The sequence below is a fragment of the Poecilia mexicana genome, unplaced genomic scaffold, assembly GCF_051168715.1.
Source record: "Poecilia mexicana isolate PSO_F unplaced genomic scaffold, ASM5116871v1 scaffold_9, whole genome shotgun sequence".
NCBI classification, from domain to species: domain Eukaryota; kingdom Metazoa; phylum Chordata; class Actinopteri; order Cyprinodontiformes; family Poeciliidae; genus Poecilia; species Poecilia mexicana.
In genome coordinates, this window is record NW_028263378.1 from 15,654,043 (window position 1) to 15,680,673 (window position 26,631).

Here is a 26,631-nt window from a genome sequence, read left to right on the forward strand (position 1 = left end):
TTGCCTCTGTGCTGGTGCTGCTTTGAAAGTTTTAGTGGTGATAATGGTAATGATGGGCAACACTGAACACATTCACAGTGTAGGTGTAACAAAACCATTCTCCTGCTTTTGGTTTTCTTTTAATCAGTACATTGTTTTTCTTTGGACAAAAAAAATAGATAAAACTATTAAACATAATAATAATAATAATAATATGAAAGTTTAGTCATTCTACCCTCTGCCTGACATTTTTTATTATTATTTTTACTAATCATTACCATTAAATGTGAATGAGTTAAAAAATATAATGCAAAAATAACAAAATTGCATTTAAACCGAATTGATGCTTTTTAAAACTGCACTTCACATTATGCTTTGGTGTTAAAAAAGAAAACAGATGTATTTAAAGTTTACAAATAACATGCCATTTGAGACTTTGCAAAACATTTAGATTTTCACAAATGTTCCTTATAAGTCATAAATACCATAAACCTTGCTAATCTTTAAACATTGTGCCAGTGAACCTCTTAAAACATATCGACTCCTCTTACATACTTCTGAAGCGGTGCTTACCTGAGCCTGTTCTTTGTACGTCTGCAGCTCAGACACGGTTTTCTCCAGCTCTCCAGTTTTGTCCTTGGAGGAGGAAAGCTCCATCTTCAACTGATCAAACTGTGTTTGCAGAATCTCGAATTCCTTCGCATGGAGCTCGGAGGCCTCGGAGAGGGATTTCTCATGTGAGGCCTTCAAATCCTCAACCTGACTCTTACTTTGTTTAAGAGCGTTTTCCTAGCAAACGCAAAAACCGCAAAGTGAAACAAAACTTCACATTTATTGCCTCCAACTAGATCTAACACATTCACTGCAGTCCTGAAATGTTCTGACAAGGTGATTGAACATGAGAATGTACATTTCTGAAGCATTACTATAGGAGTTAAAGGAAGTGGCGTTAGTTTTCAAGTCAAATCATACAGAAAATACTGAGTAGCATACTTGTTACATTCCTGAAATACTAACCAAGGTAACTATCTTCTCCTGAAGAACACTCATTTCATGCCCTTTGTTGGACTGCTCTTTCTGGAGCTTTTCTTTCAAATCTGCCATCTTCTCTTTTTCCTCTGCCATCTGATTCTGCAACTCCTCAAGTCTCCTGTGTAATGTTAACAAAGGAGATAACAGGTTACAAAACTGCACAACTATTCTAACACAGCAAGTATAACAGGTCTGAAATTTGGAATAACGCGTAGATTAAAACCAAACTAATTTTAACATTTAAGAAATAGTATTTAGTTTCACTACCTTTCCTTCTGCTTGAGATCCTCATTCATTTTTGTGAGCTGGACTGAATCGTCACCAGACGTCTTCATCATGTCTGAAATATCGTTTTCCAACTTGCTCTTGTCCTTTGACAGCTGCTCAAGCTTTTCGTCTGCAGACTTCAGTTTTCGCTCCGTTACTAAAGGAAAAACAAGACCAGCTGACTTATAGGGTCCAAATGTTGTTATAATGGGAAGAGAAAAACATACTACAACATAATACTGGCTTGATGCAACCTTACTGCAAATTATTCAGCACAGAACAAACACAGTTTCAATCTGCTAACCAGCAAGCTGACTTCTTAGGGTCTCTGATTCACTAGCTAAGGACGTGCAGTGTTCGTTCTTCTTAACCAGATTCTCAATTGTTTCTGTCCAAAACAAAACACGGTTTTAATCCAAGCAAACTTAAAAGGAAAAGAGCTGTAAACTCTTCATAGTAAAACATTAGGGGTATTACGTCCCACGATGACTATATCCGCTACCTTTCATAGTTTCAATGGCTTTATTCAGCTCCTCTGTGCTTCGCCGCAGCCTTAGATTCTGTGGGGAGAAAAAACATTTTTTATTTGTTATGTCATTATACATGACAAGAGTGAAACAAGAAGGCATTGTAGTCACAGAAGCACAGAATAAATGGAGGAGTAAGTCAATTATGTCCCATAGAGAATCACAAACACTGTTCTATGAACCTCACCAGGCTTTTAATCTCGCTCTCCATGACGTCCTTCTGCTGCTGTAGTGTAGTCAGACTCTCCTGTAAGGTGACCACTTCCTGCTCTTTACCCTCCAACTGTGAGCTCAGTTCCACAACCTGCAGTAAGCAAAAGTTTATCTTCATACTGAGAAAAAAGAAAAAAAGAAAGAAAAAAGACAATACTACAGAACGGTGAAATGACCGAGAGGCGTTTTCTAACATACCGTTGCTCTACTGCCATCTCCTTGGTTCTGGAGCTCCTCTACTTGACTCTTCAGAGCCACACACTCCTGGTTACTTTGTGCTAACTGGCTGCGTAGAGTTGCCATATCTCCCTCTTGCTCTTTGGTTTCTGTATCCTTGTCCTGAAACTGTTGTGCCAGCCTGGTTTCTTTTTCTTCGAGCTCCTTTATCCTGGTTTCAGCAGCATGAAGCTTTCCAAGGACATCCTCCATCTCCACCAGGTGCTGCTCCTCTGCTTTCTCGACACTGGACCGCAGTGACTCCTCCAGTCGCTCCTTTTCCTCGGACAGAGACGACAGCTGTGCCTGCATCTCCTGGGTCAGAGCTGAGACCTTGGCTTCGTGTTTGGCTGAGGCCTCTTCTAAAGCTATTTCATGCTCCACCTTAAGCTTTTCCAGAGCACTTTTGGTTTCCGCAAGCTCGTCCATCTGAGCATCTGCACCGTTGCTAAAAGATGCCTTCAGCTCTTCCATGGCAGACTCCATCTTTGAACGCCACAGTTCAACGGTGTCAACATTGTCCTTCTCTGCTTGGCTTAAGCGCATCTGTAGCTGTTCTTTGTCGCTGGACAGCATTACAGATGTCGCCTGAAGCTGGGCGACCGCCTCGCTGTGGAGTTTTTCCTGCGCTTCCAGCTTTGCTCTGTATGACTCGACCTCTTCTTGGTGTTTAGCTTCTTCAGCTGAAAGCTGATCCCTAAGAGAGTTGTTCTCTTCCAGGATAGGGGACAGGGTGCCGCTCGGGTCCTCGGAGTTCTGCTGCATCTCAAGACGCAGCTTGAGGCCAGTCACTTCTCTGTTGCGCAGTAAAAGGTCTCGCTCGAGTTCCATGATACGGGATCTTTCCGACACTGTAGCAACCTTAAAAAGCAGAAATCTTTCATTTGCTACGGAATTCTATTCAGAAATCTTCACAATAGTGATGCATAAACAAAGTCTAAAATTACTGTGCGACTCACAGAAAATGACATTACAGGCCAAATAAAAACTGTTTTACAATAGAGAAACTAATCAAATTGATGTTTAAAGACAAAATATACAAACTTTTGGTCACACAAAAAGGAATTATACTGACCTCTTGTGGCCAAAAAAAAAAGCCAATTTAAATAATGACAGACTTAATATTCCAGATAAAATTTGTAGATTAAAACCTATTTTAATATTCTCTCTTATTTATTTATTCATTACACTCAGATGTCCATAATACTTTCTATTTCTGCCAATTTTCATGATTATGGCTTACGGCAAAAGAAAACTTAAAACTAAGACTGACAGAAAATTTGAATATCACATAAACCCAAATAAATAAAAAAATTACAAAATGTCTACTATGTGCGCTCAATATTTGCTCTGGGCTCTTTTGAAACAAATTACTGCATCAATACCACAAAAGAAGTTTCACCGACCTCTTTCATACTTTTCCACCTTGGTTTTGACATGTCACATATTTTTATTAGGAAAATGAATTCACACAATAAATCACATTATATTAAGAATTTAGTGCATATAATGACTTCAATACCATGAAGGAATACCAGGACTCAGAGTTAGGGGAGTGGGGAATAGGTTTTATACTAGCAAAACGTAGGGACGCCAAATAAGCAGGACAAATGGATGGGACATGGGACATCTGGGACAATGATTTGAGGCGACGGGGAAAAGTTGTCTGTCTGGTTAAGCAGCAATATCAGAAAAGCATTGGTTCATGCTGAGCAGCTTGGTGGAAGCATTTACAGAAAATCAGGTTAAAATTTAGAGGAAGTTTAAGTTTTAGTGATAAAATGTTAAATATTATTGGCCACTTTATTACATACACGTGTTGTACTGCCTCCTAACAAAAATAAAGCCCATCAAAACAGCGGTGTAGGCAAGAAAAAAAAACAAAAAAAAGTATCTTGATGTCAGAAGAATAAGCAGACTGGCTCAAGGTCTGCAGAATATCCACTCTTACATGTCGAACCTTGAAGCAGATGGGCTACAGCAGATAAACAAAGCAGGCAAGACTTATGTCAGATGAGAACAGGAAAATGAGATCGTATTTCACAGAAATACAGAGTTAGAACAATAACGGACTGAAAACGTATTGCCTGGTCCGATCATTTTCAGTCAGGTGCAGCATTCAGACTTTAGGGATGGAACCATTCTGCCTTGTGTAAAAGTGCCAAGTAGCGTATTTATGTGATGAATATTTTTTTGGTACCAACTGGATGGTCTACCTAAATATTACTGCTGACCTGCCCATCCTTTTTTTTTTTGACCAAAGTGGATAAATCGATTCATCCAGCAGGATAATCAAGCCCGTCACAAAGTTTAAACCACTTCAGACCGAAATGCTGAACATGACAATGAGTCCACTGTGCTCCATTTGCCTCAATATTCCAGATTTCAGGCCACCAGAGCACCTTTGGGATTCGGAGAAATAGAATATTTGCATCATGGATATGCAGCTGACAAACCTGCAGCAATTTTATGATGCAATCATGTCAATATGATTCAAAATAGCCAAGGAATGGTTCTGAAGCTCTGCCGTGAAGAATTAAGGCAGATAGGATGGCAAACGGTGATCAAGACCGCAATTAACTAGGAGGTGTACATAATAAAGTGGCCATTGAGGTTATATTTACAGTACAAGCTGATTTTTTTTTAGTACAAGATCAATTTTAAACTCCGTAAAAATCACATCTTTACACATTTACAAACCTATACCGACACCTCGGAAAACCTCAACATGTGTTTGCTGTGTATCCCCGCCTCAGGCCCTCTCTCCCAATGCAGCACCCCCGTCCCCAGGCAGAATTCATTACCCTAGTGTCTTCTAACTCTCTTTGGAGTTTCTCAGCTTTGGTCTTTTCAAAGAGCAGGTTCTGTTCAAGCTCCTTAATGTGGGCATGCTCCAGTCTGGTCTGCGTCTGTTAGTAAACAAGGAGGAGAGGAAGAGAACACACCAGTGCCACCATCACATGCCAGCCCAACACAGACAGAGAGGGAGGGGAAACAGGAGAGAGAGTTGAGTGAGTTGCGTTTGTGTGTGTGTGTGTGTGACGAACTGAAGGGCTTGGGAACTGGATCTGGATGGGCGCGGTGCGTCGTAAATGGGTGGAAATGAGAAGACACCACATGCAGGAATTTCATGCGGGGGCAAAATGGCTGCAAATGGGCTTTTCTTGTGAATGGGCGACGGCAAATACAACACATGCATGTTTATGGGTGTGCAGGACAAGCATAGGGATGAGACCGTAGCAGGCAGTTGTAGACATAAACATGCAAAACTGACACCTGGTGAATAAAGCAAACTGTTATGATTAATAAACAACAATGACCATGTGTATCAAACCAATGCTTTTTCATAATCAGTAGCAACTCCTTGTACTAAACTGTAACTTACAGCAACTTGCAAAGGTATCATTCATGTCACGTTACAACCGTAAACTGCCATTTGTTGTACAGAGATTTTATCTGAGACCAACAAAAAATGGCAAATTTTGAGAAGAAAAAATATAATTTTATTTTACTTTTACAAAAACAAATCTGTGAAGACACGCTACTCACTAAAATACAACCAAGTGGAAACCACCAATTTCAGAATAGAGCCCCAGTGTGTGCAATTTAATCCAACTGTGACGGCCTCCGATGTTTATTAGTGAAATAACAGCATGATGAAGGCCAAAGAACACAGAGCAGGGCAACAACAGTTTCTGCTCCAGCACCCCTGATTCAAATGATTGCATTACTTCCTCAGCATACAACAGAGGATTGAGAACCACTGGTTTAGGCCAAGTCATATTTACGTGGACCAGTCAAAGTCCAGACCAGCCAATTCAGACTCTTTGACCAGTAATCCAATCTGACTGAACTGGAGCCATGACCTTATAAAAAAGTAGGCAAAGTTTTCAGTCTGATGTGGTAGAAAATCATCCAAAAAGGATCTGCAACTGCAGAAAACATTGGTTCCACAAAGAGTTGACTCAGGGGTGTGAACACAAATGCACTTCTCATATTTTAGAGCTTTATTTGGAAAAAGGAAAATGGAGAAGCATGTGTCATTTTTCTTCCTCTTCACACTAATGCACAACTTTCCTTTTGGTCCATCAAATATAACTTCCAATAAAACATTAAAACTCTGGTTGTACTCTGACACAGTAGCATGAATCCCTTTGCAAGGCACTGTAAGGTCAATATATTCTAACAGACATTTTCTGTATCATGAAGGTAAAACTGTAGCACATTTAGCCTTGATTTAATACCAGAAAAAAAACAAAAACAAAAACATTTCTCTCTTGGTTGCCAAGGCCGTTGCTTCAACTGTAAGTATAATAAACCAGCAGTTAACAGGCCATCATGTGCAAGACTTGTGACTTAAATATTCTTCTGTAAAACAAAAATCACTTTGAATTATGACACAGAATTAATCTGATTTGACTTTCAGTATTGCGCGAGATTAATAAATGATTTTACATAAAACAAAATATATTTGTGCTCCTGGGTGAACATGACAAACCTCATTTTAACTTTAGGTAAAAATCAAAATACAAGTTATATTAAATAACTGCTCGGTCATGCATCGCATGTATTTAAGCTATAAAGCTAAAGTTTAGAATCTAATCAAATGTAAAGAACCAATCAAGGTGTGATTACAAAAAAAGTTATTTTCCATTGGAGTACCTATAATCATGAAAACCGCGTGCGAATCAAACTGAGTAGACATTACGTTTGACTGCATAGCCTGGAGGGATTCATGTCAGTGAAGTGAAATGACAGGGGAGCATCCAGTGATTTCATGCTGAGCACTGGACCAACATGAAAGACGAGGATGGGAGGCAAGAACAAGTCATAAGGTCACATCACTGGACAGAAAGGCACCAAAAATCACAGCTGAGCATCAACTGTAACAGTTTAAAATTAAAGGAATTATATTTTCGCCTGGTTATACTGTGTTCATTTTATGTATTTAAAGCGCCATTTAAAGTAGCTTTAAAATGCTGCTTTAAATGCAGCACTTTTTGTTAGAACAAAAAAAAAAAAAAAAAAAAAAAATTTAGAACACAAGTAACGAAGCGATAAAAGGGGACTTCGGTAACACTTTATTTGAAGGCGGGTTAATAAGACTGACATGACACTGTCATAAACACCTGTGGTGAACATGAATAAGTCTTCATGAATATTTATGACTGTTGTCATAAAGTGTCATTCGGTAAATAATGACACTTTTAATACAAAGCTGACATTATTCAAAATGTCTTTATTATGACAACTTGACATTAACCAAGAAATCATTACTGATATAAATTTGTTATAAAAGTATTACTGATTGCACTTTAAAAATTAGGTAACTTTATGTTATTAAAGGTAAAGTTTAAACAGTAATGATTTATTGGTTAATGTCAAGTTGTCATAACAAAGACAATTTGAATAATGTCAACTTTGTATTAAAAGTGTCATAATTTACCAAATGACGCTTTATGACAACAGTCAGAAATATTCATGAAGACTTATTCATGTTCATGACAGGTGTTATGTCGTGTTTATGAAAGTGTCATGACAGTCTTATTCACCCCCTTCAAATAAAGTGTTACCGGGACTTCCAACCCTATTGGTTTCATTTCTATCATTAATTCAAACTCTGATGTCTTCATGATGGCTATGATTTCCTGCATAGCGCTGTGAAACAGATGCATCTTTTCATCAGATACAGAAAACACAGATATCCCTCGGCTGTTCTACTTTAGCAATCAGGACTTCTGTTTAAACTTGATGCAATAAAAATGCTAAAAAAGTCATACGTAAAACAAGTTCATACTGATAGACAAAGCAAATTTTAAACCCAATTGTTAATCCCTTTACCTGTGAGTAGCAACATGTTTGTAATTGACTCATGCCTGACAATGTCAGGTTTAGATCGATTGATAGACTGAGTTTGGTTATGTGACCATTTCCTGCTTTTGGGCCTCTCTTCTTGGATCCTGTTTTTTTTTTTTTACTTTCATTTGACTGCACATCTGCTAACATATGATAAAGCTAGAAACCTCCTATTCAAATTAACTGGACAAGTAGATGGTTCTATATGGATAAGAAGAGTAAACGCAAATGGACAGAACTGCCTAGACTGCAACTCTGTGACAAAGGATGCTAGTTAATTGCAAGTGGAATCATCTTGCAGGGGAGACATTGGAAAAAAAAATTAGCTTTTGAAAATCAAGTATTTAAAATAGATTTTATTTAAATGAAGATATTGAGTTGAACTATACTTGATGTTAGAGCACATGCTATTCGTAAAAATATATCGATTTTTGTAAAATTGAAACTAGTTGGCCATAAAAAAAAAAAAAAGAATATTCCTGCCATATTTTTATTGAACATCTTGCACTTTTCCTCAGAGATATTATGTGTTGCAAGTTTACCTCCAGGTCTCCTTTGGTAATACAAGCCTCCTCTACTCGAAACTGAAGATCCTCCACTTTCCTGTTAAACAATTAAATATCATAATAAACACAAAAACAGTGTCTGATGTGAAGGCGCGTTCGTCTCAAATACAATTCTCACCTGCGCTCTTCCTCCAGCTGATTTAGCAGTTCTACTTTCTCCTTATCTGCAGCTTCCACCAGGGAACGGAGCTGATCCATCTTTGACTCCATCTTCAAAAAACAAAACAAAACAAACAAACAAACAAAAAAAAAAACAAGAGCCTTAATACTGACTGAAAAAAATGCACTTAATCCAACATCCAAACTTGTAATTTGTGAGCCAACCTGCTCCTGGTCTTCTCTGAGCAGGCTGATCTCTTGTTCCATCTCGCCAACATGGCTATTGGCCTTGGCCACCTCGGCTCTTTCCATGTCCCTCTCACCCATTAGCTGCTCAATATGCTGCTGCTTCTCCTTCAGGGCCTCCTGCAGCGCTGTGGTGCCCGAAATCTTTCGACTATACCTAGATGACGTTTCAGTTAGCTGGTCAAACAGAAAAACCAGCGTGACCATACAGCGAGGCTCCGAATAAAACAAGTTCACGAGAGTGAGGTGTCAATGTCAAGTGTGGCGACGTCTCACCAGGCCTGTCCGGCTTGGCTTGGTGCTGACGGAGGACGCCACTGAGCTCATGGTGCTGATTGAAGAGGAACTGGGGCTTTTCTTCAGCCCGCCTGGTGTGGTCACTACCTTTCGAGCTGTCGTTTTCGCTTTGGCTGGAGTTGTGGAGGGGAAGCCAATACGCGAGACTTTGTGAACTGGAGCAAATAAGCCATATTTAGCTTGGCACTGAAAATATCTAGAGACAAAAAAATGAACAAAGTGAGAATAATTCAACTGCAGAATAAAGGCGTGTGGTTTATTAAAACGACATTTCTTTTAGTCTTTCGTGAATCACGTGGCTTTCGTACCTAGTGCCGGCCACTGCCCCGTCATTCTTTCCAAGAGGTTCATCCAGTTCCACGCCACACCACTCGCCTTTGGCAAAATCCGTTTCTCCAAGGAAACGCACCACTCCTGCCTTTGTGCCACCAACCTGAGAGGGAAAACACCAAACATTAGCCAACATAATCCTCTCAACAGAAAAGCCTAAAAACCAATCCGCTTTGCTTGCTAATAAACCTCGAGTGAGATCATTCCATAAAAGCAACAGAAACAAACGTGTTTAAGCTTGGAACTGGATGTTCAAACTGGACATGAATAGTTATAAAAATAAAATTACAGGAGAGAACAGCAAGGTTCTCAAGAAGCTATATTTGGTAATGGTGAGTAAATTTGCTCTGCAGCCCCATTACATGAGAAACACTTCCTGTGAGGATAGAATGCCAAACAGCCTTCAGGCAGTAACAAGAGACAAAAAAGGGAATTTGTAAGGAGGAAGGAAAGTGCTCATCAGCACTTAATTAGGCTGAAAGCACTGTAAACAGATGGTGATGGGAATTAACTTTGTAAAACTAAAACGGCTGAAGGGTGTGAGCAGTTTCAAGAGACATGTGGCTTCAAGGTTACCATCCATGTAAATACTAATGCATGGATCACAATTAGGTCTCAATCCTGGGAAAAAAAAAAAAAAAAAAAAAAAAAGCAGCAATGGAAACCGACTTTACCAGCACACGATCGCCCATCTTCAGCTCCCTTTCCCCCTTCTTGACGGAGCCGCTCTCAGAGAGGTTGGAGACGGAGCCGCTGTTTGTTTTTGCCAGGTTAGAAGGCTCTGTTGTAGCTGGTGCGGCAGAAGAGGCTTTCTTGGCGGTGGCAGCACTTGAAGGCAAGGTTGATTTAGCAGCAGGGGTTTGGGAGGCCACGCTTCCGACTGAAGGGGTGGGAGATGGTGCGCGGCTTTGTGGCGCAGTCTGGGTCCCGTTAGCATCGCCTTCTGTGCGGGACAACTTGGAGGGGCGCGTAAATATCCCTCGAAGGGCTTCACACTGGAAGTAGCGCACCCCTGCCACAGACCCATCGTTCTTCCCGATCGGCTCATCCAGGACAATTCCTGCCCACTTTCCTGGAGCAAACTGCGTGTCTCCCAAGAATTGTATGTAGCCAGGCTTGTTTCCATTCACCCATACTCTCTCCCCAATCTGGAACTCGTCTTCAGCGTCCTTGCCATCTCCGACAGCTGATTTGTCAGCCACAGCAGGTTTAGCTGCGTTTACAAAAAGAGAACAGAGTTGCTCCATTAAGTCAATGACTTAGACAGATTGAGTTCTTTATGCATTCTTGTCAGAGATCCAGTCAGTCAGTCAGTCAGAGTTGGAGTCTGCCAATATTCTGATCTGGGATAAATGGAGCAAATACAAACAAATGCAAGAACTTCAATCAATATAAAAGGCAGGAAACACCTCCTTCCTCCCCGAGCATAATGTGCTTTGTTGCATTTTTTTCCTATTTTTGTTTCACAAGTATAGAATGAAATTTAGGCCTATATACTTCCGGCATAAATTGAGATAATCTTACAATATCAGTGTGATTAAAAATTGCTACATTCATCAAAAAGTCTGCATTTGTTTCCCCTCTTTATGCATTATAACTCCAAGGGAAAAAATGTCTCCAACTCAAACATTAGAAAATCAGAAGTCAACATAGGCAAGGAACAACTTGATCTGAGCATCTCCAGTTGTTGGGTTGCAAATAAAATGCAGTAGAAGAATTTACACAGTTTAATTTATTTAGCAACCTCACAAAACCCAGCAATACAGTATAAAGCACACATTTCAAGAAGAACCTTCACTAAAAGCCAAAAAGGGATAATTTCGCTGATTCATACTGCACCTGTGGGTGGGTTGGTCTTTGGGGCTCCGGTTCCAGGTGGTCTTGCTATCTTGGTGGGAGCTTTGATCCCGGTGGGCTTGGCTGTGCTCATATTTCCTGGAGTGATCCGACCCACAAAGCTCGTGTCTTTCAGTGGGTGAAGGCTGATTCAAAAGCATCAAAACAGATTTCTCCGGGTCTGTGATGGTGAAGCAGTTCTCTCCTCAAATAATGAAGGGGTAAAAAAAAAACAAAAATGAAAAAAAAAAAAGAAAGAAAAAAAAAACAGGAAAAAGGGGAAAAGGGAGGAAAGCTTCTGCTTACAAAAAAGGAACCCTGTTGAGACAGAAAGACAAAGCAAAACTCTATTAATTTTTTTTTTTTTTGTAGAACCACAGATCAATAATGGACTCGCAATGTAAACTGTAAATCAATGATCTAATGGCAAGCAGAAATATCCTCCAATCACTGTCATTTACTTTGATTTTAGCACAAGCATTGTGTCTCTATTATGACAACAGTCTTCACAGAACACAGAGTCATGGATCTAAAAATATCCTGGCAGAAAGGCCAGCCGATTTGCCGCCGTCGGTTAAGACATCGTGAAGTTTTTAATGCTTCATCGTGTGACCTCGATGAGAAGCAACGCTGATATAGAAATGTTCTCTCAATCATTCTGCCGTCTAAAATCATGCATGGCTCGCTGGCAGCTTTTCTAAAACGGGATTACGGCCGAAACACGACCAGTACCGGCAGCAGATTATCCTGTTTGTCAGACACAGCAGACACCAACCAGAATAAGGCTCAGTCACAGCCTCTGCTTGTTGTTTATCACAATGCTTACATTAATGATAGAATAAAACATGCATTAGCCTCCCTGACGTGAGTTTCAAGGCCATCTAATGAGAACTCTGGACCTATTCGTGTGAATATTTGCTTTACACAGAGAGTGATACGGCAGAAGGGGGAGACAGAAAAAAAGGAACATGAAGATTGAGGTTCCTGATGAGTGAAAGCAAAACAAACAAGAAAACATGAAGCAAAGCCGAGCACAGGAAATTAATTCTTCACAGCTTGCGACTGTCCTTTTGCAGCTTTCATGTCACCATTTCTGATATAGCAAAACGAGTTTTAATTTTTTGACGAAATGGCATCAAACATGCATGACATGTCGGCAGGCTTTACGATCCCCTCCCAGGAAAAATACCACAATAGTTCACACACACCACAGAAATTTTGCTCAGCAGGATAAGGAAAACAGAAGCATACCTTTCGATCATGAAAACGCTATAAGAGCTACGCCGTCTTTAACTGTCAAAACAATAAAGGAGTGGCAAAGGGTGGAGACCTCAGGAAAGAATCAAAAGTTGCTGGACAGATGACATGTCATGGTTGGAAGAAGTAACAGAGGTTCGTGATGTCTGGACTCTTCTGCTCAGACTGCTGCCTCATGCAACACAGTTACACAAAAACTGAAAGAAAAAAAAAAAGTTGGATAGAATAAAGAGAAGCTCTTAAATCTCCCCGAAGACAACTGTGAAAAAAGGACAGCCATCTACAGGCATGACTTGGTCTGAATGCGGTGTTCCAGTTTTCTCTTTATGTGTCATGAATGATTCCCGTCAGACCTCTCCCTTCAAAAGGAGGTCAGAGAAATAATGAATCTCTACTTTTTTTTTTTTAATCCAACTGAGATAAAATAAATAACAGTTGAAATGCTTGCATCTGTTCAATTAATGTCCAACACAGACCTTTAAAGTTTTGCGAGATGATTTTTTTAGCTGTGATTGGTGAGCTGATGCGGTCAACTACAGATGATCCACTTAGGTGGAAAATAATTTTCCCAGTAATGTTAATCTTTTGCTTCTGACTCCTGGTCTAATCTACAGCTTGAATTGAAGCCAAATTCCAGTGCTTTGTAAAATTTTCGAGAAAGATAAAGGTCAAGCGTTCCATTTTAGAGGTAGAATACATAAATATGTTGAAAGAAACTCTCTCTGCTTTCAACACTTTTTACCCAAGGATTATTAAACGACTAAGGTCTTGGATTTAAGGGAAGCGGCAACCCAAACAACATTAGCTGAGGTCTGCAGTTTGCATTAAACCAATAATCTCTCTCTAAGCGTTCCTCCTGCATGTTTACCCGCGTTATTGAGCTTTAGATGCGACATCTTTACTAAGCGTTGAAGCCAAATGAAGGCGAGAGCATTTGACTGAAGCTGCAGTCTGCAGTACTTCAAAAACCACATGTGCAGCATTAACTTTAACTTTGAGAGCCAGAGCACGTGCAAGAAACTAAGCTACATTACAACCATATTACTGTGGCACAGTTAAATACAATTAAAACACAGGCTGATTATGTGTGGAAATGTGAGACCTACATGTACTGTTAGCAAAAAAAAAAAAAAAAAAAAAAAAAAAAAAAATCTCCATTCTGGTGACACGGTTGTTGGAAGAAATGGTGGAGAAACAATGCTGGTCAGAACTGAAGCAGGAATTATAATGCTGGCAGAACCTTTGACAGTTTCCAATTATAGCCTTTGTCACAAGCCGTTATTCATCAGTGGTGAATTACAGGCAGACAGCGCTCGCCAGATTCACCAGAGAATCCTTTTACACCTCTACTGTGCTGATTCTTTTAAGTCTCCAAGATATCGCTCTCAGACAATATTTTTCCTGACTTCCTCCCAACTAAATGACACATAGATCTTCACTTTATGAATTCGACTCTTTGGAGGCACCGTTTTCCCCAACGTTGTGTCCGCTTTCTTCCTTCTTACATTTTTTTTCCCCCTCTTTAGACATTTCTTGATTTTGAGTAGTACTGTTGTGTCCTACAGGCCCAAGCAAAACTAAAATAGAAAATGTTATAATTATCATATTTGACCTTCAAAATGAAAAGTACCGAGTGATAACTTCAGTAAAAGCCCTTTATTTTTTTCTAACCAATGTAAACAGAAACACAGACTGTAGTTTGCAAAACAGAACTGAAATCCCCACATGGTAGGAATACTGAACTGAACCTCTTCATTATGACAACAGCCTTCATGTTTAAAGTGAGGGTCAAAATATAGTGCAGGCTCAAGTAGCAGTTTTGCAAACCTCCCCCAAAATCGTGAATTAAAAATACAAGATGAAAAAATGTCCATATATTTGTCTTCACAACATAGAAGAGCTGCTTACTGCTACCCAATTTGAAAGTGGAAATTGTTACACAAACCAGTGGGCTTTCATTCCACAGTGTCCTTCAGTGGGTTAATATTAGCCCGTGACTTAATGAACAAGCAACCAAGTGCAGCAGGTTCACATACATCAGGCAGGACACCTCCACAACCCATGGTTGTTGATGTACATGTTTACTACCTCAGGTGGAAGGAAAGACATTTCTTAAAATGTCTCACTCCCCTCCCATCTCACCCCCCCCCAGAAAAAAATAAGAACACCTTGTAATCTGAAGTGTCTCTCACTCCTTTTTGTTGTCACAAAGCAAAGCCAAACTGTAGCTCTTCCTCCTCAGTGAGGAAACATCTGCTGGGATGATTACGTAGGCCCCTGCTGGCACTGACAGAGGAGGTGTAGAAAAGAAAACAACAGAAAGAGAAGCAGCAGAAAGGGTGAGATTCTGTCTTAAGTTTGATCAGTTCCGAAATCAATCCTCACAGTCTACATACAGACGTAAGACACAATGTCCAACCAGAATATTGGACAGTTATATTTTTGTGAATTGTTCTTCAAATGAAAACAATCTGATGAATAGTGAAAATCAAATCTACACAATAATGGCTTGTGGATACCCTAATGTTCTTTTTGTAAATAGGAAGGAAACTTGTAAACATTCTTGGCAAAACACACTGCAGCCTCAATAATCAGTCCAACAGAAACTAAGCTGCTTTTCTCTGAATCAGAAAGGCAAAATCATAAAAGCCGAAGTCAGACCTTTAAACTACAACACAGATCCAAAGTCCATTATAGCACATCTGCTTTAGTGACACATTACAGTCTTTCAGTGTCATTTTAACATAGTGAAATGTGTTTCGTTTTAAGTCAAACACATGGCTTATTAGCACAACTTGTTCACCTCATTGCCTGAAGCTAACGGATTAGAATCAGACGATGAGGTGGCACATCTGGTAGCAGATGATGTACTACCAAAAATGTCAGCTAACTCGCCTTACAGTCTTTTTAAACAGCTTGTTTCCAGGGAGGCACTAACGTTTAAAAACGGTCAGAAGATTCCCTCACCTTAAAAAACGTCGTGAGCCGAGCGAGTGGAACAAATTCCTCAAGTCTGAAAGACTCCGCAATGTCAGCGAAGCCCAGACAGGAACACTGCTGCTGTCACAAGTTGAGCGTCGGCATTACGACCAGCGAGATTGGCTCACCTGTGTGGATAGTTCCGCAGTCTGTTGCCTTAACTGTTACCTCCCCGGCTTATTCGAATCCCCAATCTGATGTCCCGCTGACAAACAGACGTGATTAGTTGCTAAGTAACGTAAGGCCCGAGCAGTGCAAGCCGGTGGTCGGAAGAGCTCTTAGCTACTTAGCTTAACTAACACCTCAAGTAACGTCAACAGCACCTGAACAACTTTCTCTTGGTGTGACCAATCCTGCTAATCAGACACAAACGGACCGAGAGACACGCGAAAATACACAATCTCGGTGGGAGTTACTACTGACCTGATACGTTCCCAAACAGGCTCCGTCTTCAGGAGGGAAAAAAAATATGATCTGGCTAGCTAGCTAAGTAGAAAACTACGACTGCTCTGATCCCGCACGAGCAGCCGCCTATTCAACGGCCAACAGGAACGTCAGGGTGGGTGCTGACCAAAGATGTTCTATTCAAACAAGACCAAACACTCGCTTCGCAAATATTTGCCACGTGAATAAATCCTTCAATAAATTATTTAAATTAAATTAAAAAACACTTAGATACATGTCGATAATTTCTTACAAATAAAATTGAATGTAAAAGTTGTTTTTAAAAAATAACTTTATACATATTACAATTGAATTAATAGTTAACGTTTTTATTAATTTATTTACAACCCTGTGTTACAGTTTATCATAACTGCGCTTTATTTCTCAGCCTTCCCAATTAAAGTCAGGGGGCGGGACTAATGCTGCTTTAGACATACAGTAGACAAGGTAATTGGTTTGCAGTTAAGTGTGCAGGTTAAGCAGTCAGATATGAAGTTTAAATACTTCATGTATGCCAGTGTTTTTCAAGCCTGGTCCTCAAGGCACACCGCCTTGCATGTTTTAGACGTTTCTCTGCTTCTGCACACCCCAGGGAAATGCAGGGCAGTGTGCCTTGAGAACCAGGGTTGAAAAACACTGATGTTTAACAATTAAATTCTGCATTTAATGATATTTATCAAATTTATATTTATTCAGTTGTCAAGAGATTTCATATCAATATTTTCTAGTTTTGAATTTAAATTTTATTAAACCACAATGGCATGCATGTGGAAATAACCAGCACCAGATTTTATACTTTAGCTATCGATAGCCAAAGTTAGCATCATCACCCTTCCCGTTGGTCATAAATATAAAGGCGTCCGCTAGAAAAGGGAACAATTAAAAATACCATCATTTATTGCTTCAAAACATAAAGACATACAATTAAAAATGTTTTTATATGCTAGTCTGTGCCACCGTCCTGAGATGTTGGAGCTCAGCCACCCTATGGAGGAGTGATTTCAGCAGCTTGCATCTCATTGCTTTCAGGAAGAATCCATGTTCTCCTGGCCACAGCTGATGGTTACAGACCCATTAATTCTTCACTCTCCATCCTACTTGTAAGACAACAACACATTTAAACGTATCCACCTGTTGCAAAGACAGACCCCTGACCTGGAGGTAGCAGTAGACCTTTTTGTGGTTGTGAGGCCGTTTCACAAATTACTGATACTTTGAAAAAGGAGGAGATTAAAGAGAGGCTCACAGGTCACTATAAGGACTATGTACTTGTATCCCTTCTGGTGTACGAACCCCTTGTGATCCCCAGTAATGAGCTGAAGAGTTTTCCTGGGATGAGAGATGTCTCTTCAACCACCCTCTTAGGGCTGCAGGATGGATGATCTGCATTTCACTGTGGCAAAAATCTGGAACGGTCAAAAAGATTTCTACGACACATGCCAAGCATGACTGGTGGTCCAGTTCCTTTGCTTCGTAACCAGTTATCCATCCCAGTAAAAATGTAGGCAAAGTAGTAAAATAAAGGCAGAAAGTGAGAACACAGGCATGTTTACTTAAAACCTTCAAAGCAATCCGAATTTGACAAGAAAAAAAAGTCACTTAAACATGACCATATAAAAATTAAACACTATACAGATTTACATAAAAAAAATAAAGCATACAAAAAGGTAATGTTACTGCAGCAGAAATTTAAACTGTGCGTTGTAGCCTTATATATGACAACAAATAAACAAAAAAAGATCAAGTTTAGTGAGGATGAGAAATTTTGGTTTTAAAATGTCCATGTGTTCGGAATTGATGTGAGAAACATTTCATTTTCTCTTGGACAAGCTTCGAGGAGAGCCTTTTAGTAAGTCTCTGATTCTCAGGTACGTTCCAGTGGCTTCAGCCACTTCCGTGTATTCAGGGGTGTCTTCAAATTGAACAATGCCAGCTGCAAATTTGCTCCGATGAGGAACGGCTATGATCTTCTCATTACTAGACAAAACATCTCCAGCCCCGTCATTTGGGATCTCTGCATTTGGCCTGTCAGGGCTGTCATCTTGGAGTCTGACAGGCTCTATGTCGGGGCTCTGAGGACTTTCGTCCTCTACTTTTATGGCCTGATAAATTGGAATCGAACTCTCTTGTACAGCTGGTTTCTTTTGATTCTCACTGTCACAGCTTGATTCATCAGGTCTCGCCGTGTCTACCGTCTCATCAACATCTTCCATTTCCGTGTCAATGTGTGCTGATGTGGAAACACTGGGCGAACTGGGAACAGGTGTACCTAAAGCTGGTGTCTCACTGTCGCTATTTGTGGCTGTGTCAGCATTTTCCAGAGCCGCCCAGATCAACCTCTGCTGCTCTTCTAGTTCCTCCAGAGTCAGGTCGTCTTCTGCTGCCTCGACAGTCTCATCTGCTAGCAGCACTTCCTGCCTCTGCAGAGCTGGAGAGCCGTTGGTGGGAGTTGGTGGAGGTGTCCCTTTAGGGAGAGGTGGGCGAGTAGGCGTGGAGGGAGGAGTGCCCAGAGGTAGTGGAGGAGGTGAGCTGTAGCAAGGGGAGCCTGGAGGTAGGGGTGGTTGGAACTGGAAGTCACCAGATCGATATATATATGGTGTCCCTGGATCTGGGAAAAGCACAATGGAATTACTATTATTCTGCATTTCAAGTCAAGTTTTTGCAAGACATAAAGTGAACATCAATTCTGGGAAATGTTGCAATACCTGATTCAATGTCCATATCCGAGCTTCTGTCTGAGTTTTGATCTGGGCTAGACTTGGTCTTCTTCCTGAGATGAGGGGATGAGTCGAACTCTTGTCGCCTTTTGTTGGAGGAGCCACCAGGCTGTTGGCAAAGAAAACTGAGATTTTAGGGCTCTGATCAAGCAGTGCAGCCAAAAACAAGTTCCTCACAAAGTCAATGATGTTTTCCAGTTCAAAGAGTATAGCTGGACAATACATAAAAATGTATCAGGTAAGGGTTTCATATCAGGCAATATTGATGATTATTGATTAGGTTTTTTTTTTTTATTTGAACATCTGAAGTACTGCTAAACCAGTCACATCATCTCTCCGGTTTTATCCAGTTTTCTTTTGCACTATTTTCTACTTTCACACCACATTGTTGTTTTTTCATTTTTAAGCAGTTATGAGGGACGAAGGCAAGACCTGAAACCGCTGCTGTGCAAGCTACTCAACAGGTTGTTGCTAGGTAACCAAAGAGTGAGTGAGTTGCTAGGTAACTGATGAGTGAGTAAGTTAGTTAATGTCATCAACCGTGCTTAACAGGCCATGAAATGTTAAGCAGCTAAAGCCTTTTCTCTGCCTACATCTCCCAGGATGCTGTGCAGCTCTGGATCAGATTTCAGTGAAATTACCAAACATTCTAACTGACGTTAAAGATTATGTGTTTATCGTGATAAATGTGATGATTTATTATCCAGCCCTATCAAAGAGCCTTCCTTTATAAAGCCTTGTGCTATTGCTCTTGGTGTCCTTATGTTGTAGAAAGTTGATGCAGACATTGCATGAAAACGTATAGAAGAACTGGATGATTTGATATTGTCGAGTTTGGACATAAAGAATGAAAAGTCAAAACTCTAAGCATTACCTTAGGGAAGTTGTTGGACAGGTAGGCTGCATAGTTTTGCTTCATGTGGCTGGTCTGCATTGGAATCGAACCATAATGCATGAACTCCTGGAAGTCAGACAAGAACACAACTTTTTAAAAACGCAGAGCAATTACACCAGATCTTTCCAAAACTTCCAAATTTAAAACTATGCAGTCAATGCAATAATGGATATCCAGAACATTTTTCCTAGATCTATTTTTTTTTTTTTTCAAATTCAAGACTACAGTACCTACAGATTAAAAAAAATGTGTGCTCAGTATAAAGCATTTAGTTTGAAATGTACTTACATCTTTAATTTGATGTGCAGGCACGTTAAAGCCAGGGAAATCCACCAGTTTGGAAACATCGTAAGAAATGTTTTGTGAAGTGCTGCCGACATCATCATTTGACACTACAAAAACAGGAGAAAAATACCTTGTGACAAGGTCCAAATTTTGTGCAACCATAATACATGATAATTTTATCGGAAACACCCCCCCCCCCAAAAAAAAAACAAAAAAAAAACAAAAGGAAAACATGATTACAAACAGAAAACGTACCATTTCCATCATAGAGTGATAAACCAGAGTTTTCCATCTCTGCCTCTTTGAGCCAGCCTGGTGGGTAACCCAGCTGCCTCATCCGATAAATCAGAGGAGGGAGGGTGTTGCCGGCTACTCCCAGTGCTGCTAACAGCTCCTCGCTGTTTAGAAATTAAAATTAAACATAATTAATTCATAAATATAAACAAATATGCACCCTTTGATTTTAATGGAAGTTATGTGTGTGATCATTGTTTCTTCTGGTTTGCACAAATTATCAATCCTACCTTAAGACTCCAGGCTTGAATTTTCCGAAGCGCTCCTCAACTTCATCGGCATGGTAACGCTGGTTGCTCTGAGTGACTTGGCTCAAGTTCTGATTAAACGCTTTTCTCCTTTCATTTATCGCAGCCATGTCTTTAGGCTAGGGAGGGGACAAAGTATAAATGCAGAAAATCAAGTAGTGGTTTTCCTTGTTGAGAGTTTTACTTGGATTCCTGCCATATTAGCAGCTCCAGTCGAGTACCTGGGGACAATCTCTGAGCTGATGAGCGCTGGAGCCGCAGTTGAAACACATAGACTTGGGTCTGTGAAAATAATCATGCCACAAATGTAAGCATTTAGTAGACAAATTTGAAAACTTTATAAATAATTTAAGTCTTTTAACCTTTTGTTTTTAGTTTCCATTTCTAGTCCATCTGTTCCAATAACTTGGTTATAAACCTGCTGGTAGCTGTGCAACAATTCAGGAAGGTGTATTACTTTTTTTATTGTTATTATTTGTATCAAATATACTTTGATACAACAGTTAAAGATATTTGGTGAATAGTAATTTATTGCTTTTTTCTGTCTTAAGTTTTTCTTGAAACCCAAATGTCACCCAAAGCAAATCAGCTACAAAAATCCTTGGGAAAATCCTAAATAATCCATTTCAAAGATACGTTGGAACGTCCCATCCATCAGTCAGCTGGGGGTTTTCATTCACCAGAGGCTGTCCAAGTTTGTCAACACTGAAGGTAGAAAAATATAAAACACTCCCAACAACCTAAGAGACAAAACAGTACAATAATATAACATTTTCCTTTTCTTGAGACAGCATGTTCTGCTTTTTGTGGAGATAAATTTAGGCACTTACTTTAAAGGCTTCTGTTGTAGTTCTCACACTACTGGCGGACAACTTATCAGGATCTTCATCCAACGCAAAAGCTGAATTCTTCAGAAAGCGAAACATGTTTCAGTGGAAGTTTATTTAAAGGGATATCTTAAAGTAAAGTTAAAAAGGTTAAAAGCAGCCAATATCTCCCCTGCAGTAATTATTATTTCAGCATCTTCATTTAGCATAAATCTGTATTAGTTAGACTATGAGGCTGAAACTCATGGCTTGAAGTGATACCCAAGAGCTGCTAAGAGCAAAACTGACTTTTGGTGTATAAACAATTCCAAACAAAAAAACGTCATGGTGGCTTATACAAGTGCTACTTTGTGAGCCTTTAAGTCGCTGGCATGTTTGTGTTGGGCTGTGATTTGAAAAGCCACTGATTTACACAGTAAATTATTTGCATAATATGAAACATGCCAAAGTTGGAACTAGTATAGCAAAGTAATTGGTTTGCAAGTTAATTAAATTTCTCAATAAGCACACACTTAAGGACATGTCCCTACAAAACTCTGGCACTTGTTGCTCTGCTTGCAGCTGCACCTTTAATTTCACAAAGATTAAATCTGTGGTTTCAACAACATGGTTCAAGCACAGAGAACACCCCACGTGGTAGTTGGGCTACAACCAAACAACAAGAAAACAACTTTGGAAAAAGCCCCAGACTTAACGCATTGTATTTGCATTCTGTTATCATAGGTAATTTATTAGTTTATGACATCTCTATTTTCATCCGTGACTGGAGTCTGAAACAGAACATAGCCTCTTAAACATATACAAATGCACAAAATATGATCGCCGAGCAAATTTAAAAGCATCGAGACCCACAAATTAAAAGTGAATTAAACTACATTTTACATTCTATATCCGTAAGGCTCAAAGATCTTCCTGGTCTGACCATGACACAAAGGCAGCCAGCTGCCTGTATTCCTCCTTACGATGATCCTAAAACTCAAGCCTGGTGATGTTTGCCGCCAAGATGAAGGTGCAGCTATTACAGTTTTTCTTTGAAAGTGTAAAAAAAATAATAATCATCTGTGAGAAATACTTTACTTTTACCTAAGAATGCATTTTGAAAAGTCACACCATTAACCCATGCAAAGCAAAATGGCTTGCAGGAAAAACTTTGTATATTAAAATGGATATGCTGATTTACCACAGGTAAGATATTGACAGCTTATAACTCTCTAGCATAACCACACTTAGTTTAGACAATCCTGGACTATCAATTTAAAACAATTCTGAAAATACAAGAAATTTCTAGGTAAATACCTGCGGTTTCATGTGAAACACTGATATCTTCTTTTCATTGCCTGGTTTCTGGTGCTTCAAAATGACACTGCAGATGCAGTCTTCGATTTCTTGGCGACATTGTCTTGAAGAGAAGCATTATTTAGTATTCGTTCTTTCAAACCTTTGTTTTGAGCTGTTCAATCTGAAACAAACCTTTTTGTTTCATTAAAAGGTCAAAATGCGTCCACTAGCTAACATCTACGGAAGCTACCAATCATGCAAAGTAACATAGACTCTACATCTATTCCAGTAAATTTCTTACATATTATTTAAAAGTACAGACATAACGAAAAATACACAAATGTTAGTTTCTATTTGACGGTCTCCCATCTTATTGTCCTCAAATAAGCCCCTCTGAACGGTGCAACATTGAACTTACTTTGATATAATATTGTTGGTGAAGAGGATCTGAAGAAGTGGGCCGTCGATGTTGACATCTCCCACTGTGATGCCGCTGTAAAGGCAGGTAGAAATGTGCTTCAGCTAGGTTTCGTTTTAGCTAAAGTGGACACAGTCAGGTTTACAATTAGAAGATTACCTCGGTCGTGTCAGGATGTTGAGCTTCCGTCTTAATACTTTATGTGAGCTAAACGTTAAAGAAATAGAGAGACACATGCAGCGAAAAACAATTGCATATTTTACAGCTCGAGAGCTTGCAGTCAGGGCTAGTGATAGCAAACATGCTACACTGACGCAAGGATATTCTCCTCAGAAAGCCTCTCGATATTATCTTCACACTCTTCCAGCCTGCTCCGGAGCTCGCTCGCCTCTTCGTTTTCTCCATCATCCTCTGTGAAGCGAATGTGTCTTGAGACCGGTGGAGCAGAGTCCTCCAGTTGCTGAAAAAGCTCACTGTCTCCGAAATCAACTTCGGCCATTTTTAGGCTTCCAGTGCTAAACGGAAGTTCAGTCATGAAACGAACCATTTTGTGCGTTCATTGGTTATCTCCCTGTCACGTGATCTGACTAGATTCGCTCATTTAATCTCACAGTCATGTATTTCAGGTTAATTAATAGACGTCAAACAATGTGAAACAAGCTTGTTTTTCGTCCATTAATAACATAAAGTCAAATTAAACGCTTAACATGATATAATTCAAGCACTTATGAAATATTTAAGAGATACAAAATTAGTTGAGAGGATTTAGTATATATGAGTGTGTGAGTGTTAAAGTATGCATATTGTATAATTATTTTTAAGGTTAGATGATATATAGGATAAAATGAATTTCTGAATTACATCTCCGTCCAGTTGATGGCGGTAATACACTAAGTATATAAACTGCCAGAAAACGTTATAGAAGAAGAAGAAGAAGAACGCTTAACAAACTACACACAGTGCAAGTATCTCGAAGTAATGGTTGCTATGGCTATCAGAGCAAAGGGGTCTCTTGGTAAAAATGCATGCCACACTCTTCAGAATTTTGTTTTAAAAATGTAACAAAAAAAAAAGTTGATTCATGTTTGCCTGCTGTACTGCTTGTAGCCTGATAGATTTTGCAGCTGTTAAAGTAAAATATTATCTTCCAGTTGGTGGCGGCAGTGCGTCAAAACATCTATTGCTAACCACCATTAAACAAGTAGAAGAAGAAAGAACAGCCATTCCTGCCCACCCGCCAGGAAGAAGAAGAAGGTAAACATACAATTGATACGCCACATAATGCCAGCGTGAGAAAAACTATTTATTTGCTTGTAGTTATGTCAAGCTGTTCACCTGCCCCGTTAACTTTACCGCAGTGGGAAGGAGACTGTCGGAAAATTCGTTTTATTTATTTAGCGAATCCAACATCGTTCAGATTGAGCAGCTGTCTGCAGGTAAAATATTCAGATCTGGTCGGGTAATTTGATTAAGATTTAGTTAAAGACAATATCTAAACTTTAAATTTGTGTTACAATTGTCAAGCACACATTTTTATATTAACTGCAGTCAAATAACATAATTCCGAGTTTCATTTCCTTTATGCCAGGATCCAGTAATTCCACTGTATTTAGGAGCTGATCTCCTGTCCAATACTGACATCCGGGTGGAAAACCACCCCAGGTACCATGCCAAGTTTGCCAAGAAAGGACTTGCCACTAAAATACACTTTTCCTCAGGTAAAATGTACAACTGATCATATTAAAGTCCATTGAAAAGCTCAACACCATGGCTACGGCAGTGTTGGCTATTATTATCTTACTTTTTTTAAAACCTATTTTATTGTTTGTTTGTTTGTTTGTTGCAGCATTCAGATTCCAGGGATTGAGGGTTCCTGCTGCAAATAACAGCTTGTGGTTTTACAGCATTCAAGGACTTTTCCGCTTAGCCTTTGAAATATACAATAAGCAAGAGCAGCTTGCAGTGTTGGAGAATTTCCAGGTACAAATGCATGCACATTAACCTTATGACAGATTATTTTCTACAGTTCTGGTCATAATTTTACGTAAACTAAAAAGTGAGCCATTTCTTTGAAAATATCTGAGTATCTTTCACCAAATATCAGTTGGGAGCTGATATATATTTAGCATATATATTTAGAGAAAATCTGCAGTATCTTTAGATGTTAGTATTAAAATAATTAAAAGCCCAAAATTATATTTATTTCATGATGGGAGTATGTACATTTCTTACAGGATGTGTTTGTGTAGATTCTCAGTTGTTTTGGATGTGACACTCCTAGGGAAGTGGACTTCTCTTGTTTCCTGAAAACGTTTCATGTCTCAGCCGAAAGACTTCTTCAGGGTTGAAACATCTTCAAGAAACAAGAAGAGTGGCTTCTGTTTCATCTGACTCTTACTGGACATGTGTAATATTTAATTCAGATTGTCTTTTCGTCGCAGAATGTTTGGAAATCACAGATGAACGAAAGCCCACTGGAAATGAATTACAGCCTCAATGTGCAGCTTGACATTCCAGCGTCTCCAAGCGTGGCTGACAGAGATTTGGAAATACCTGGACACGATCTTAGCCAGATCGACGGGAACGTCATGCATGCTTCTGCTGAAGACACAGCTGATACAGCAGCAGATCACGATTATTGTACTTTCACCAAACAAAGCTGCCAAACTGAGCAGATCCATCCCGCTGTAGCCGCTCTCAGAGAAAAACTCCACCACTTGGACGACCAACTCCGCTCTCCCCCTCAAGGCCGCACAGATCGCCTGGAAACAATGTTGCTGCTCTTAGAGAACATTGATCGATACATGAATGGGAGCCTAGATGAAAAGGATGCAACTGAAGCTGCGTTAGCACTGCTGAACGCTGAAGACTGGGCTAAAGACTCTGTGTATTCGAGTTACATGCTTACTTGTATAGGACGGTGGATCGGGCAGCAGTTTCATGCAGCCAACAGCAGCATCAGCCAGAAAGTGGAGAGTTTCAAAGTTCAGCACATCGAACAGATCAGTGATTTGCCACCAGCAGAGGAGCTGGCTGCAGAACTGTTTCCAGAGGCTATGCAGACTCTGCTGCTGCACTGGATGGGCTTGTGTGATGAGTCGACTGAAGGAAAGAGACGCAGCGAATATCCAATCCTGCTCCTTATTCTGGAGTTTGCGAACCATAACCTCATTACCGGTGTCGCTCACGTGCTCTACTCAACTCTTATATGTAAATGAGAGAGGATTTCCATAGAGCTACCAACATCATACCTGCACAACTCTTATAGATGACATGTTTGTGTGAAGCACTTCTGTCCAAAGGATAAATCATTTCCAGTCCTAAATTTGTGGGATCATTGTAGGTTATAGTTTGGTTTATAAACTGTCTATGAAAACATTTCATTCATAGAAATACTTTACTGTTGTTTATAATATAACTTGATTTTGGCAAAGTATAAGTTGCACCTGTATGGTCTTTTTTTTGTGTGGTAATTTTGCATCAAATAATAGGAAGTAGTTTTTCCAAGTCCCAGAGTTTTGCATT

At 39.7% G+C, this 26,631-nt stretch overlaps 3 protein-coding genes across 10 annotated transcripts in view; 1 reads left to right on the top strand and 2 right to left on the bottom strand.

The window, feature by feature from the left end:
• Positions 1–16,255, bottom strand: part of clip1a (CAP-GLY domain containing linker protein 1a) — a 28,935-nt gene extending 12,680 nt beyond the window's left edge. Inside the window, exons 1-17 of one of the 8 annotated variants that reach the window (XM_088008839.1) lie at positions 16,124–16,255; positions 12,716–12,918; positions 11,468–11,782; positions 10,303–10,841; positions 9,607–9,731; positions 9,278–9,494; positions 8,981–9,178; positions 8,775–8,866; positions 8,633–8,693; positions 5,039–5,143; positions 2,217–3,095; positions 1,993–2,109; positions 1,781–1,838; positions 1,583–1,666; positions 1,279–1,435; positions 997–1,129; positions 553–768 (exon numbers count right to left, since the gene is read on the bottom strand). In XM_088008839.1, coding sequence (XP_087864965.1) covers positions 553–768; positions 997–1,129; positions 1,279–1,435; positions 1,583–1,666; positions 1,781–1,838; positions 1,993–2,109; positions 2,217–3,095; positions 5,039–5,143; positions 8,633–8,693; positions 8,775–8,866; positions 8,981–9,178; positions 9,278–9,494; positions 9,607–9,731; positions 10,303–10,841; positions 11,468–11,558 — 3,072 coding nt within the window. In that variant the 5' untranslated portion in view covers positions 11,559–11,782; positions 12,716–12,918; positions 16,124–16,255. Of the gene's footprint in view, positions 1–552; positions 769–996; positions 1,130–1,278; positions 1,436–1,582; positions 1,667–1,780; positions 1,839–1,992; positions 2,110–2,216; positions 3,096–5,038; positions 5,144–8,632; positions 8,694–8,774; positions 8,867–8,980; positions 9,179–9,277; positions 9,495–9,606; positions 9,732–10,302; positions 10,842–11,467; positions 11,783–12,715; positions 12,919–14,889; positions 15,079–15,688; positions 16,073–16,123 lie in introns of those variants that run through there. The other 7 variants (XM_088008838.1, XM_088008837.1, XM_088008845.1 and 4 more) reach the window with 7 other exon arrangements.
• Positions 16,256–17,023: 768 nt separating this feature from the next.
• zcchc8 (zinc finger, CCHC domain containing 8) lies at positions 17,024–23,659 on the bottom strand. Its single transcript, XM_088008846.1, has 14 exons — positions 23,428–23,659; positions 23,266–23,305; positions 23,107–23,181; positions 22,707–22,809; positions 21,414–21,491; positions 21,220–21,323; positions 20,946–21,011; positions 20,805–20,865; positions 20,566–20,702; positions 20,297–20,439; positions 20,045–20,148; positions 19,736–19,822; positions 18,850–18,970; positions 17,024–18,752 (listed from the first exon to the last, which is right to left on the bottom strand). Exons 1-14 carry the CDS (start codon positions 23,651–23,653, stop codon positions 17,956–17,958), a joined length of 2,142 nt encoding a protein of 713 aa, XP_087864972.1. The 5' UTR covers positions 23,654–23,659; the 3' UTR covers positions 17,024–17,955.
• A 380-nt stretch (positions 23,660–24,039) lies between these two features.
• LOC106928546 (uncharacterized) lies at positions 24,040–26,545 on the top strand. The gene is made up of 5 exons (XM_088008847.1): positions 24,040–24,121; positions 24,258–24,542; positions 24,695–24,824; positions 24,953–25,086; positions 25,548–26,545. Exons 2-5 carry the CDS (start codon positions 24,426–24,428, stop codon positions 26,322–26,324), a joined length of 1,158 nt encoding a protein of 385 aa, XP_087864973.1. The 5' UTR covers positions 24,040–24,121; positions 24,258–24,425; the 3' UTR covers positions 26,325–26,545.
• Positions 26,546–26,631: the final 86 nt, after the last annotated feature.